The 14596-nt window shown below is 45.6% G+C and overlaps 1 protein-coding gene and 1 long non-coding RNA gene across 7 annotated transcripts in view; one reads left to right on the plus strand and one right to left on the minus strand.

Moving 5' to 3' along the window:
• Nucleotides 1-12161, minus strand: part of LOC141580770 (uncharacterized) — an 80870-nt gene extending 68709 nt beyond the window's left edge. The window contains exons 1-2 of the long non-coding RNA XR_012513085.1: nt 11981-12161; nt 8759-8888 (exon numbers count right to left, since the gene is read on the minus strand). This is a non-coding gene — a long non-coding RNA (uncharacterized LOC141580770). The remainder of the gene's footprint in view (nt 1-8758; nt 8889-11980) is intronic.
• Nucleotides 11142-14596, plus strand: part of CCBE1 (collagen and calcium binding EGF domains 1) — a 272365-nt gene continuing 268910 nt past the window's right edge. For 2 of the 6 annotated variants that reach the window (XR_012513084.1, XM_074383318.1), the window contains exons 1-2: nt 11142-11684; nt 12157-12237. Coding sequence is in view for 5 of the 6 variants with exons in the window: in XM_074383318.1 (XP_074239419.1) it covers nt 11551-11684; nt 12157-12237 (215 nt within the window). In the remaining variant the exon portion in view is untranslated. The remainder of the gene's footprint in view (nt 11685-12156; nt 12238-14596) is intronic. The other 4 variants (XM_074383319.1, XM_074383320.1, XM_003926109.4 and 1 more) reach the window with 3 other exon arrangements.

Raw genomic sequence — 14596 nt, forward strand, 5'->3', positions numbered from 1 at the left:
AGCCAAGGGATGCAGGTGGCCTCTAGAAGCTAGAAAAATCCAGGGAACATTCTCCTCTAGCGCCCACAGAAGGAACACAACCCTGCCCAGCGCCTTGATTTTAGCCCACTGAGACCGATTTTGGACTTCTGACCTTTAGAACCATAAGATAATAAACTTGCATTGTTTTAAGCCACTAGGCTTTGGTACTTGTTACAGCAGCCTATGGAAACTAATACAAGTACTTTCTCCTTTTAACTCCTGTAGCTCCTTACCGCTAACATGCACCACTGATTTTCGTGTGCTTAGATTTCCTTGCTTGACTGTCCAACAGACTTGGAAGTCTGGGCCCCAAACGTCTGGGTTTTTTTAAATTTTTTTATTTTTTTTTAAATTTTTGGGTTTTTTGTTTGTTTGTTTGTTTTCGTTTTTTGAGACAGGGTCTCACTCTGTTGCCCAGGCTGGAGTACAGTGGTGCCATCTCAGCTCACTGCAATCTCCACCTCCCAGACTCAAGCAATCCTGCAACTTCAGTCTCCTGAATTGCTGGAGACTACAGGCACACACCATCATGCCCGGCTAATTTTTGCATGGTTGGGTAGAGATGGGGTTTTTCTATGTTGCCCAGGCTGGTCTCAAACTCTTGGACTCAACTAACCTACTTGCCTTCGCCTTCCAAAGTGCTGCCATAGACATCAGCCACTGTGCTCAGCCTCTCTTTTACTTTAATTACTCCTATATTCAGCATTGCCCAGCAAGCAGCAAGTGCTCCTTAAAAAAAAAAAAAAAAAAAAAGAATGAATGAAGGTAGTGGAAGGTATTTCTTCTCTCTCTTACAGTGGGAGAAGAGCCTCCTCTATGCCACACCCATGCTGGCAACACTCAAACATTCACAGAACAAAGAAGCCAGGAGCAGTCTCTGTGGCCAGCAGCAGCAGGGGAGCTAAAGAAGGCATGGGGTTGGAGGGAGGGAGTGAGAAGAGCCCAGCAGAGGGCTGTGGTGGCTGCACCTGTCAGGCAGATGTAATATGCTCCAGAAAATGTGAAACCATAAGCACGGAGCTTAAGGACCGCATGGAGCTGGGTGCAGTGGCTCACACCTGCAATCCCAGCACTTTAGGAGGCTGAGGTGGGAGGACTGCTTGAGCCCAGGAGTTCAAGACCAGCCTGAGCAACATAGAGAGACCCTACATCTACAAAAAATAAATAAATAAAAAATAGCTCGGCATGGTGGTGTGTTCCAGTAGTCCCAACTAGTCAGGAGGCTAAGGTGGGAGGATTGCTTGAGCCCAGGAACTTGAGGCTGCAGTGAACAATGATTGTGCCGCTGCATACCAGTCTGGGCAGAGAGTGATATGCTGTCTCAGGAAAAAAAAAAAAAAAAAATACTGCACTGGATTTGTGAAAAATTGGAAAATGAACAGAATTCTAAGAAAAATATTTTTACAGCTCCTCAGGTCACTCCTGGGCAGCTGAGTGATAAGGTGGCTGCTGAACTAAGCCTCAGGGGTGAGATCAGACCAAGTGTGAAGGTGTAAGCACTGTTCAGTCAAGAAGGACACGGTGGCAAGAAAAAGCAATAACAAGTGAAGGGGAGAGTCACCAAAGCCCCGGCCTGGGGAGGGAAGGGATTAAGCAGCTGAGATTTGGAACCAGCAGATAAAACACTCCACTTGAGAGGTGCAGACATCTGTGTAGACTGGGACTTCTCAGGCTCGACTGTATTGACATCTTGAGCCAGCCATTTCCTTGTTATGTCGCCGTGAGGTGGGGCTGCCCTGTGCCCTGTAGGATCTTCAGCAGCATCCAGGCCTCTGCCCACCAGATGCCAGAGAGTAAAGTCACTACCCCTGCCCCCAGTCGTGACAAATGACAATCTCTCCAGACACTGCCAAATCTCTACTGGGTACCAAGATTGCTCCTCAATTGAGAACCAATGATTCAGAGGAAGAAATAGGACTGGGGAAGGGCCAGGGATATGCTTTAATGAAGAGCCATGTAGCTGACAGAAAATAGCAACGCGATCATAAAGCTGGAGGTAAGAGAAAGCTGGTGGGTAAAAGAGTCTCACTATAGGAGGGGTGACAGCAAAAATGACTGATGGAAGAAGGAACAGGCAGGAAGACAAGCAAAAAGGAGAAAGTAGAGAAAAAGACCTGAAAGCCAATCTGGGACGACTGTCCAAGGAGTGACGCCAGCCTGAGAGGGCATCAACCTCAAAGCAGGTCCATCCGAGGGTTTAATGACAGGTTACTGACATGCAGCGTCAGGCCTCATTAGTCTTCCATCAGGACGTAAAGATGTGAGAGCCGAATGCATGTCAAATTGCAAACGTACACATCACTCCCAGGCTCATTATAATAATACTACAGTTAAATGTTGGAGCCGAAAGAAGCTTCGAAAAGTCTCAACTCGCTTTCTAATTATCACGACGATCATCAGAGGTTTCAAGCCAAATAAACATCACTGAAAGATACGTTCAGGCTTAAACATCACTGATCAAGCAGACAGATGGTAAACAATTACCCAGATCCGCCACAAACACAAAGGGATGCAAACCAAACCAAGTGCCCTTATTTTATCTGGCATTCCTTTGGGATCCTGCATTGCTGGTAAAGATTAGGACTCAAGAATGCAAAACCATGCTGATCTTAAACCATTCACTGCAAACAGGCCAACCACCTCTGAGAGTTGTGTTTGTGTGTCGTGGGGATGTGTGAGGGTAGGAATGGAGAGATGGATTCAAAGCTCTTCCAACCATCTGGAACAAAACCTGCTTGCAACTGCTTGCCCTTTTCTATTCATTCTAAATTTCAAAAAATCACTTTCCAATTAGAAGCAGGTTCCGCAGGGCTGTGCCGTATTCTGAAGTTTTTAAAACATTTTGTCTAGGTATTTCCTTGTGGTGATTGCATAAATGCTCTCCGTGAGTAGTCTTCATAATCTTCTGGCTTCATGAGAGTTCTAGGTCTGATAAGGTTCTTGTTGATAGGAATGTGTTTCAGGGCCAGAGATAGAACTGGAAGGATAGTTTGCAAAAATGCCAGAACTCCATGAGTTGTGAAACTCATTTCATTCTTCTCATGCCGGCATTCCCATGTAAATCAGCCAATTGCTTGTCTGTGGGAGGACAGTTCCAATGGATAGAGCTCAGCTTTGCTGCAGAGAGCTTTGGGGCGAATATACGGAGGTGAGAACTTTGGGACCTGCTGCTTAACACAGAACTGCAGAAGGAAGATTGTGCCTGAGGATTGACTCAGGCAGTCTCAGGGCTACTGGTTATGGTGGTGGACCACGGGCCTCCCTGGACTTGCATTATGTCCCTGGATGCAGTCTGTCTCTTAGGCAAAAACTGTCTAGCTGCTTACCTCTCCACAGGACAGTTTAGTGTAGTGATGACAGCATGACCTCTGGTTCCAAAACTAAAATCACTGCCTCAGTTTCCACAACTTTATTTTTATTTATTTATTTATTTATTTAGAGACAGAGTCTTGCTCTGCTGCCCAGGCTGGAGTGCAGTGGCGTGATCTTGGCTCACTGCAACATCTGCCTCCCAGATTCAAGCAATTCTCCTGTCTCAGCCTCCTGAGTAGTTGAGACTACAGGTATCCACCACCACACCCAACTAATTTTTGTATTTTTAGTAGAGACGGGGTTTCGTCACGTTGGCCAGGATGGTCTCAAACTCCTGACCTCAAGTGATCTGCCCAACCTCGGCCTCCCAAAGTGCTGGGATTACAGGCGTGAGCTACTACATTGGGCCAGCTTCCACATCTTTAAAATGCAGACAATAATAAAATCAATGACAAAAGATTATGATAAGGCTTGAATGTGATAGTACCTGTAAAGTGCTTAGAATAATGTCTACATGTACCAAATGATCAGTAAGTGTTTGTTATTCTTTATTTGTTGTGCCAAATTCTTGGAAAATTATCATCATCCACTAAAAGCTTATAGGAATATATCTTTCTCAGCATTATATCAGGAATGGGCCTCTATTATTTGTGGGGAACCCTACCGTGTGGATATTTGCAAAGCAAATGCCACGATACGGATGGTTTTGATCCCAGACACAGAGATGCCTGAATAGGGGGAGTTGAGGTAAGTTGAGTCAGGAGCAGACAAAGAAGAATCTGGTTAAATGATATTCTGATGAGTAAAACCAGAAAACCTTTTCACATGTGAGTTCTAAAACAAGATCAAACCAGAAACACCTGCACTCATGAGGAACAATGTCTGGATGGAAATAAGCTTTATGATCACAGGAAATTCCATTACTTTTTACAACCACTGATTGTGTATCTGACTTCTCTATTGTATAGGCCATGTAAGGTATAGATTTGCATTTCGTCTTGCAATGACATAAACCAGAGCTGAGGGAATGTATTTATTCCCGGCCTTTGAAAAAATAAACTCGCTGTTTAGGCACTGCCCATTAAGTCCTCCAGACCCTGCTTTCTCTCTTTTCTTCTGCCACTCTCTCTTCCAGGTACTGGGACCCTCTTGCAGGTCAAGAGATCCCCGGCAGATGTGCCGTCCCGACTGCTCCCAACAATTATTTGTGTTATTTGTTTTGTTGGAGATGGAGTCTTGCTCTGTTGTTCAGGCTGGAGTGCAGTGGCATGATCACAACTCACTGCAGCCTTAGATTCTCAGGCTCAAGCAATCTTCCCCTTAGCCTCCTGAATAGATGGGACTATAGGTGTGCACTACCACCCCGGCTAATATTAATTTTTTTCTATATAAACAGAGTCTATGTTGCCCAGGCTGGTCTTGAACTTCTGGGCTCAAGCAATCCCTCCTGCCCCAGCTTCCCAAAGTATTGGGATTACAGGTGTGAGCCACTGTGCCCAGCCACAGGCCTCTATTTTCATTAAGAGATGCATTCCACATTCTATTTGAATCTTTAACAGTTTTTTTTAAAAAACTAACGACTTCCAAAATGTGAACTCTGAGATTTTTCTGCACAATATGTACTGCTGTTTCCTTTAAGTACAGCTGCTCTTCAGGGAGATGGTGGACCCCTTAGGCTGGGGCCTTTTACACTGTTGCAAACTTTCCTGGTGTCACCCAGTTAGAAAAGCTCAACAGAACATGATGTCACTAATGGCTAGATTTGAAGAGAGTTATTTTTGCCTTTCTAGAATTGATCGGGGATAGGCGCCGTCATTCACGTGTGTAATCCTAGCACTTTGGGAAGCCGAGGTGGGAGGATCACTTGATCTCAGGAGTTGGAAGCTGTAGCGAGCTATGTTTGCACCACTGTACTCCAGCCTGGGCCACAGAGCAAAACCTTGTCTCTAAAGTAAATAAAAACTAGAATTGATCACATCTGGGTTTTAACTAGGTAGCCTCTCAAGCATTTAAACAATGAGGTAAAAGTAGGAAAGACAGTAATGAGAAGCACAGCTGTTCTCTAAGGAAGTATATGCATTCTATTTTCTAGCAACCAATATTGGGTGATTTGACTTAGAGCCTGAGTCACCCCCTAATGTCTGATTAAAGCATCATGTTAAAGACACCAATGTCAATTCTGCTATTTATTTCAGGCTGTTCTATGACATGGTGTCCTACCTTAACTAACCATTTCATGAAGTTACATTCCATGGAAAGCAAATTAGGTGAGATAAGGTGGATGACCCAGCATAACTTCATCTCACTTATCAAAGAGAAAAATTAAAATAATATTAGGTATCCAGTATTACCTCTGATGTGATTTGCTTGTTTTTTTAATCAGTTCTATAAGATGGATATTGTCATTCTGTTTTATTTGTGGATAAATTGAGTCCCAGGAAGATTAAGCAAATGTATCAGGGTCATAGAGGTATTAGGTGGTAGAACTGAATTTCAAACCAATGTAAAACTTACTTTTAAATCTAGTTTCTTCCCAACTCCCAGTGCTATTTCTCTAAGTCCAGTTTTTAAAAGAGCAAAGTAAGGTCAACCTCATATCCAGAGGAAGAAAATGTTTTAGATTAGCATCCTCTGCTGGCATGGGCAGTAGAGTTATATTTATTCCACTGTAAAAGATATCTTGGCTTAGATAAAAAAACTTTCCAAGTCAGCATTATTACCTGTCAAATTGGCCTGATACCATATTACTGAGTGAAGTATCTCCCAGTTCTTAATAAATATTAAGTAACTCTTGCCCTCACCAAGTTAAGGGATATAAACAGGGCTTGCTCTACAAAAATAAAACAGAGATGTTGTTGGCATCAGAATAACAGGCACTCAAAGGAGTCAGCTCCTAAATCCTCTAGTGATTCAAATCCACTTTCTAGAACCGGGACTTCACAGCCTGGGCCAGTGGCCCCACATCTGCTGCTAGTCCCTTGTCCTTCCTTGTTCATGGTCATGGGGACAAGAGATGGGTCAGCCCAGCTGAGGTTCCTGCCATCTCTATTTGTTCCAAAGGGAGCTGCAGAATTGAGTGGTGTTATCATACACTCCTCCACCCCAGATCCCAGGTTTGATGCTCTAGCTCTTGATTGGTCAAGGAGACTGCCAACTCATATTGCCTCAACAGATACTGCTTTGGGGGGAAACCTAGACTGGGCCCCTCTGTGTTAGAACTTTCGAGACCAAATACAACATCCAAATCATGTGAATAATTTTCTTGATATCTTTGGAGATACTCAGTCATGTAGCAAGAAGTTTCTCTTTTTCCAATTTGTACATTTTTGAGTGTGCCTATCCACATATAAAGCTAACTAATCTTTGAAAATTGCTTTTATTTCAAAATTGGGGAAAATGGTGTGATTCTATTATGGACATAGGAATCAAACATTCCTTCCTGCCTTGGGAGAAAATTTCAGAGACCCATAGCTTCAATAAACTTTCAGAATTTATGCAAGTTAAAACGAAGAGAGGCTTAGTGCAAAGGTAATGCACATAACCCAAACTGGGGCTTTAATATCCATTTACTGTTTTAAAAACTTGTTTTTATTCTTCTTGTCTCAAGCAGTCCCCCACAATGGTTTGGAGACTAGCACACTCTCACACCTTTCAAGATGTATCCCTAATTCTCTCTCTTTCTTTTTTTTTTTTTTTTTTTTTCTTTTGAGACAGCGTCTCGCTCTGTTGCCCAGGCTGGAGTGCAGTGGCATGATCTTGTTTCACTGCAACCTCCACCTCCTGGGTTCAAGCAATTCTCCTGCCTCAGCTTCCCAAGTAGCTGGGATTACACGAGCCCACCACCAAACCAGCTAATTTTTGTATTTTTAGTGGAGATGAGGTTTCACCGTGTTGGCCAGGCTGGTCTTGAACTCCTGGCCTCAGGTCATCCACCTGCCTCAACGTCCCCAAGTGCTGGGATTACAGGTGTGAGCCACCATACCCAGCTGTAACACTGATTCACTAAGCAGACCTCATTGAACGTCAATCAAAACTGAAACTGAAGGAAAGGTATCAGGGCAACCTGTTTATTTTAGGGATATCTTATTGTCTGTCTATCACTCATAGTACAATATGAACTTTACCCACACCTGTTGAGTCTTGTTTCACATTATCTTACAGTCAGGTGACTGTTGGTATATTTCAGGGAGACCAGGGGGAATAATCTGTCGTTTCTTTTCTAAGCAATTTATAGGCTTTTCTTTTATGGTTACCTTGACTCTCATAACTGATCATGTAATTATCCTGAATTGACTGAGAATTTGAGAACTGATTTGTAATCTGTTTGAAACGTGATGCAGGACTTTCCTTATACAGCCCTGCCAATGAACATAACATCAGCTTTATTTTATTATTTGATCCTGATTTTTCCTTTGGCTTAATTTCTTTATCTAATTTTGCCCTATACTACATACACTTTGTGTATATATGTACATACACACACACACACACACACAATAAAATAGTGTATTTTTGTCAGCCACCACCAATCCTCTTTATAAGAAAATCTTTAAATAAGAGTGAAATAAATTGTTCCAATTGGTGGTGGTCTGTTCCTTATATCCTGATTTTCTCCAAATAAGATGTTGGAGTCCTTAAAACTGAGATGGGACCATTGCTTTTATTTAGAAGTGTATTCTCTGCCCTGTGGCCTGGTGTTTACTTTTCTTTTATTCTTTCACTTTACTTTTGTCCGCAGCCCTGTCTCTATTCTCCAGCCAGTCACCCCACCCCCAGGCAACAAGCAGCAGTACTGCTTAACAACACCTGGTCCATCAAGGACTCTAACCTGTAACACAGTATGCACTAGAAGGCTCCAGACACAGCCCCATGTCCCCAGGATGCAGTAAATTGTATAACTATCCGCTCTCTGGTTTGTTTCAGGGAAACTGACAGATCTTTATGAAAAACATTGCAAAGAGTGGTATGCTGGAAAGAAATAATCACATAATCACACACAGCCTCCCCCAAGGAGCATTTAGGGCCCTGTCATTAATCTTTGTAACACTCCTACGAAAGAGGTGGATGGCAAGTTCTCTCAGGCCAGTGTTTCATAGGTGAGGGGACAGGGCAGGCCTGGGCTTGTGCTTGGTCTAGGAGGGAGGAAAGAAAACCCAGCACCCTTGAGGCTCCCACCACAGTCAGCCTCAGCACTGACGTCTCCCATGCAGCTCGCAGCCTGAGCAATGCAGGTTTTGTCTTTTACAGGAGTATTTAGCTTTTTAGGGGCGGGTATCCGTACATGGTCATCCATACCTCTTTCCGGCATGGCAGTGTTCCCCAGCCCAGCAACCCCTCCCAGCATCCCATGCTGTCAGTAGCTGCCAGTAGGTTGAAATTACAGGCCTCTAGGCAAAGGTTTTTTCAGGTTTCAGCTCCAACTCACCTCTTGCAGAAATGCATGAAATGCTGTGACCACCCACCATTGGGATTTCCTCCCTGTGCAAACCTGAGCTGTTTGCTGGCCGCAGAGCCTTCTCTAACCCCTCCTTCTCGTGGGCGCTCAGCACCAGGAGCTGAAAATAAAAAGGCGGCAAAGTCAGCTCTGATGCCAGTCTTCTGCCACACAGCTATGTATAATGGACCTGGTTTTGCTTTTATCATTTTGCAGCCTTAATCACTTTCCCCGAAATGCTGCAAGTCTCCACTTGTGGCCTGGTAACTCTTTAATGAAGCTGATAATTAATCTCCAACACCACGCTCTATTACTTGTACAACTAATGTCCAAAATGCAACAGTAGAAGAATAAAATGAGGAAAGATGAGGGAAAAAAAAAGATAGCAACTTGTCAAAATACAGTAATTGGTAAGGAATTAAAAGTGGAACCTTCTGCAAGATGGCCTCTCTTTTCCAGGATGGAAATCAAACATTTTATTGGCACAATCTGAAGAGATACAATTATCATAATCTCCAGAAGGAGTTTCTCATGTACTTAGTGAGGTCTCTTTAGGGACCCAAACAATTGTTATAAAATGGACTCCTGTATATCTAGGAAGTGAAAGCTAGAAGGCAAAAACTTAAACGTTCTGTGCAATACAATTATTTATGTTACAAGTAATAACAATGGTTACTGAGTACTCAATATATGCCAGGCATGATAGACAAAATGCCATATAAGCATTGTTTCATTTAATACTCATAAAAGTTGATGACAGATATTTCCCCATTTTACCAACGAGAAAACAGAGTGTCAGAAAGTTAAGTAGCTTGCTGCAGATCAGTCCTCCGGGAAACCAACAGCCTGAGTTTGAATCCAGTTTTTTTCTGACCTCATGGTAAGTTTTTTTCTGATCTCATGATGGTCACACTCTAGTTTTGCAAGATTCTGAAGTGTCTTCTGAATGATCAAATAAAAATTAACTCGTTTATGTTAACCAGCAGTGTCATATTTTAATATAAAGTGAGTGGTCTTCCGAATATGTAAGTTTTGTAAAACAAACCAATGGAAAACACACCTCACCGAACTAAGAAATCAGATGCTCAGATTGAAGGGATATTGTGGGAACCAAATAAAATCTTGATTATAAAAAATCTTGGGAAAAGACATAGCATTCTACCGAAGAATGAGAATGTCATTGCTATCAAAAATATCAATGTTGGCTGGGTGCTATGGCTCATGCCTGTAATCTCAGCATTTTGGGAGGCCGAGTTGGGCAGATCACTTGAGGCTGGGAGTTCAAGACCAGCCTGGCCAACATGGCAAAACCCCATCTCTGTTAAAAATACAAAAATTAGCTGGCATGCATCTGTAATCCCACTACTGCGGAGGCTGAGGCAGAAGAATCTCTTGACCCCGGAGGCAGAGGTTGCAGTGAACCAAGATTGAGATACTGCCCTCCAGCCTGAGCAATAGAGCAAGACTCCATTAAAAAAAAAAAAAAAAAAAAAAAAGTGTGATATGTTTGGTAATTCTCAGTTGACCAGAATATTATGTAAAAGAAAACACGTGCTTACCTAACCAATTTACACACCGATCACTTGTGAACAAGCCACTTTTTTCACTTCGTTGTCCTGTGAGACGCAGAACCATACTTATTTTAGAGCTTAGATATTAGAACCTTTCCTTTTTCAGCTTATTTCTGGGCCACATCCACGTCCCCAGTTTTCTCTTGAAAGGACCGAGAAAACTCCTAAAGTGCAACAAAGTGTTAAGATACTGACATACAAATTACAATTAGAGTCACCGTCCAGGGAGCGGATTTACCGCCCCCTGCTCCGTGTTGTTACCTATAAACACAGCTGCATACACTAGCAGGTAGCAGCACCTGTGATTAATTTGCCCTCACGTGTCTCATTTGATAGGGGGCGTTTCCAGCTCTGCTGTGCGTGCCATGGAAGCAGTATTAACGCCGCTCAGAGCAAGGAGATGTAAGGTTCCCAGAAAGACGTCCTTGTGCCGAACTCGAGTTACGAAGAAGACAGCGCATGGTTTTATTGACCAACGAAACAATCAGAGAACTTCGAAAGTTTTTAAGGAAGACGGATTACACTATATAAATAGAGCTATTTCAGGTTTGAACATTTCGAGAGCCCGTTATACCCTTTAACTCCTCCTTCCTCGCAGAGTCTAAAAAGACTAAGATGGTTGGAAAGAGCAGGGTAGGTCCTCAAGGAGGAAAGGCAAACCCTGGTCCGATCCTGGGCTTTAGAAATCCACAGACAACAGGAAGGAGGCTTATTAACCCCTCTCCTCCCCCTCCCTCTTCCCCTCCCCGGTGGAGAATCAGCTCCTCCTCCTCCCAGTCGGTCGTGCGACCCTGGTGCAAAATGCAAACAGCCGCCCGCACTCCCCACCCTGCGCGGCTCTCCCGAAGGAGGGAGAGGGAAGAGGCGAGGGCGCTGCCCCAAGCGGAGTCCAGCAAGGCTGTCAATCGGGCGTGAACGTCCCGACGAGACGACTTGGACCTCAACTCCCTCGCACCAGCCGGACACCGCAGGGACCCCCTTTACCTGCCTCTCTGCTGGGTTTGCATCCGGCACCCCAACTCCGAGCCTAATTTCCCCCCCGCCGCATAAGGTCCCGGGCCCCTGCTCCCCGTGCAGGTGGTGCAAACGCCCCTGCTCTCCGGCGCCCCCTGCCGGGAAGAGGGAAGGCGGCGGCGGCCGCGGCCGCGGACTAGCCGGACGCGGGGGCCGGGACGGAGCTCGGGCGCTGGGAAGAAGCCGGGAGCTTCCCTGATGGTGCCGCCGCCGCCTCCGAGCCGGGGAGGAGCTGCCAGGGGCCAGCTGGGCAGGAGCCTGGGTCCGCTGCTGCTGCTCCTGGCGCTGGGACACACGTGGACCTACAGAGAGGAGCCTGAGGACGGCGACAGGTAAGCGCTGCCAGCCCCGGCGGAGGGCGAGCTCCAGCGTGGTGAGCGCTGGCGCGCGGGGTGCGGACGGTCCTCCCGGAGCCCACTCCCGCAGCCGTCCGCACGCCCTGCTGCTCCGGCCGTAAGCAGGGTGCTCAGCTGTGCTGGGCGAGACGTCTCGCGGCTCCCGCTATCGGCCTCTGCTCCCTGCCGGCCGTGGGTTGCGTCTGGGATACCCTCCGCCCTGCGCTCCTGCCTGCCCCCGGATGCCACTCCGGCGGGCACAGCTCATGAGCCCCGCTTCCTTTCTCCCTCACCTGGTCCTTGCCTGTGCCCGGAGTCCGCTCCGCGTCCGCATTTAGGCACCATCCCCTGCCCAGCGCGCCGGGACGCGGAGCCCCGCGATCCCCACGCGCCAGGGATTCCCCGGCGCGCGCTGCCCAGCTCCGATCTCCCGCTGAGAGTCGCACGTTTCCTCTGCACTTTTTCGTAGAGAGATCTGCTCAGAGAACAAAATCGCGACGACTAAATACCCGTGTCTGAAGCCGTCAGGCGAGCTCGCCACATGCTACAGGTAAGCCTGGACGCTCTTGCGGGGGCGTTCGCCACTGCGCACCGGGCCGGCTGGGGAGGCGGCACAGTAAAAGAAGGGTTTGGAGACGCCCTGGGGACCCCGGTCGCGTTTCCGCTGGAACATGCTGGGTGCCAGCTGCGCGGTGCGAATCTTTGAGTGTTGGTTGAATAGGAGTCAGAGCAACACTGGGCAACTGAGTTTGCATCTAGGGTGCGTACCCTGAGATCTCGAGGATGTTTGCCGCTCCCTGAAATACTTGCGTGGTGGAAGTCGGAGAAGAGGTTACAAGTCTGTGAAGGAGACTGGATCGGATTTTGGGTGTAAACAGTGGGGCATAGCGAACATGGATGGCTGCTTTTGTGTTTGTGTTTTGTTGCGAAAGTACAAAGTCACCAAGGCAATTCTTGGCACTTGGCTGTGTTCTGACCTTCTGCTGGGGCGGAGGGTGATTGTCAAGGCCTCTGGACGAAAAAGGGAGAGGATTGTGAGTGGTTGTGTTGAGGGAAAACAAAAAGATTGTTGGGGCGGAGGAAAAAGTCTTTCTAAAAAGGGGGGGCACAGATCCACCTGGGTGTTTGTTAAATGAGTGACCCTCGTGCTCGTTAAAACTAAGCCTGGGTGCTGCTAGGGAATCCGTGGTTATAAAAGATTTCCCAGGTGGTTCTTATCTCCGAAAGGCGAAAACCACTGTCCTGCTTGCAGCCCTTTGGAGATGAAGGTTGATGTTGAATTCTTGGCTTCTGTTCCAGTGCTCTCATTGGGTAAGGGAACATGCACACGTAAACTTTTATTGGATGTCTGCTTTTCATAAGTGCTGTGCAAGGCATTGTGATCATATACCCACACCTGACTGTCTCTGAAACTCGTAGAAATCTGTTCAGATTGCCAGGATAGATACTGGGTACTACAAGGTAACACAGCAGTCCCTAGAAACGAACTTGAAAGAAAACCATGTTTTACTCCTCATAAGGTTGTAGCCTATGAATCAGTCATAGCGTTTCTTGGAGCTGAAAGCATTTCATTTACACATAAGTGGTTCCAGGGCTGTCAGTTTATGGGTGCAGAAGCACCATCAGTTACATCACATACTTCTGATTTTAAATCTGTTGTTGGCCGTGGAGGGACAACGATCACTTAGGCAAATCCACAGTCACTCCTTGGGCTTGGAAAAGGCTACCTTTTATTGGCATGTGTGGGGATGAATGCTGAACAAAATGAGACAGGTAATAGAGGATAAAGGAGTGTGTTCAACTGGCAGGTTATGTCTTCAGGAGGCTAAGTGTGTGAGCAAGTTCACCCAGCTGGTGAAGTGACCTGGTGGTGGTGGCAGCAAGATTGTTGCTGGGTTCCAGCCTTGTCTTTTATCCACACAACCGCAGTGTTTCTTAGGACACATTGTTTTTTTATCAGCACGGTATAATGTCTCTAATTTAACATGGGAAATGTCTCTGAGATGGTTTGCTCATTTATGCAGTCTCTGAAGGTCAGACTTCACATAAATCGGTGACAGTTACAGAATACAAGTTAGGTTTTCAGAAACCATTTGTTGCCCAACTATTCTGTTTGTTAATGCTATTGCTGTCATCTTTTTCAGACTTTTTTTTAAAGCACTGTGGCATTTCTTTACTTTCAACAGAAGACACTAGCAGCACCTTGGCATGTGTTTTCACTAACAGCTACTCCAAGAAACTGATATCTAGCAAAAACGATATTTTATATCACGGAGAAGAACAAAGAACTTTGTTTAAAGGAATGGGCAAGGATGCTTTCAGCTTGAAAGAGGTGTTGATCCTTATGTCTATGAAAAGATCTTAGATTTTGGTTTTAGATCTATTTTCTCTGTGGAAGTCAGGAGTTCTCTGTATTCCATTGGTCTTAGCCTGTTTCTGTAATCTACTTATCTTGAACCCTAAGAATAGAGAATATTGTTTCCCTTAGTTTGTGTCTTGATTGTCCTAGCCCTGTAGATGGCGCTACCTCAAGTATCATCTGGAAACCAGCCGCACAGTGTGATCTGGTAGCTCGTTAGAATCCCGGCCTCTGCCCCCAGATCTCTTGAATCAGGATCTATCTTAATGAGAGATGTGTAAAATCTTGAAGCACTGGTGTAAGAAACCAGTGTCCTCATCCTTGGGACACATGCAGACCCATTTAGACACATCCTTTAAGGAGCATGAGGCCCCTGCAGATGAGCAAGCAGTTAGCTCTCCTACCTCATTAAACTACGGTGAGATGTAGAACCAGCCTTCCAGGAAGCCAGGCTTTAAAGATTACTTTTAATTGAGCTGTGAGTAATGCAGCATTAGTGATGGAATGTTCTTTGACTAGATAGAATTCTCTTTATCCGGTGGCTTTTGGT

The sequence above is a fragment of the Saimiri boliviensis genome, chromosome 13, assembly GCF_048565385.1.
Source record: "Saimiri boliviensis isolate mSaiBol1 chromosome 13, mSaiBol1.pri, whole genome shotgun sequence".
Taxonomy (NCBI): Eukaryota; Metazoa; Chordata; class Mammalia; order Primates; family Cebidae; genus Saimiri; species Saimiri boliviensis.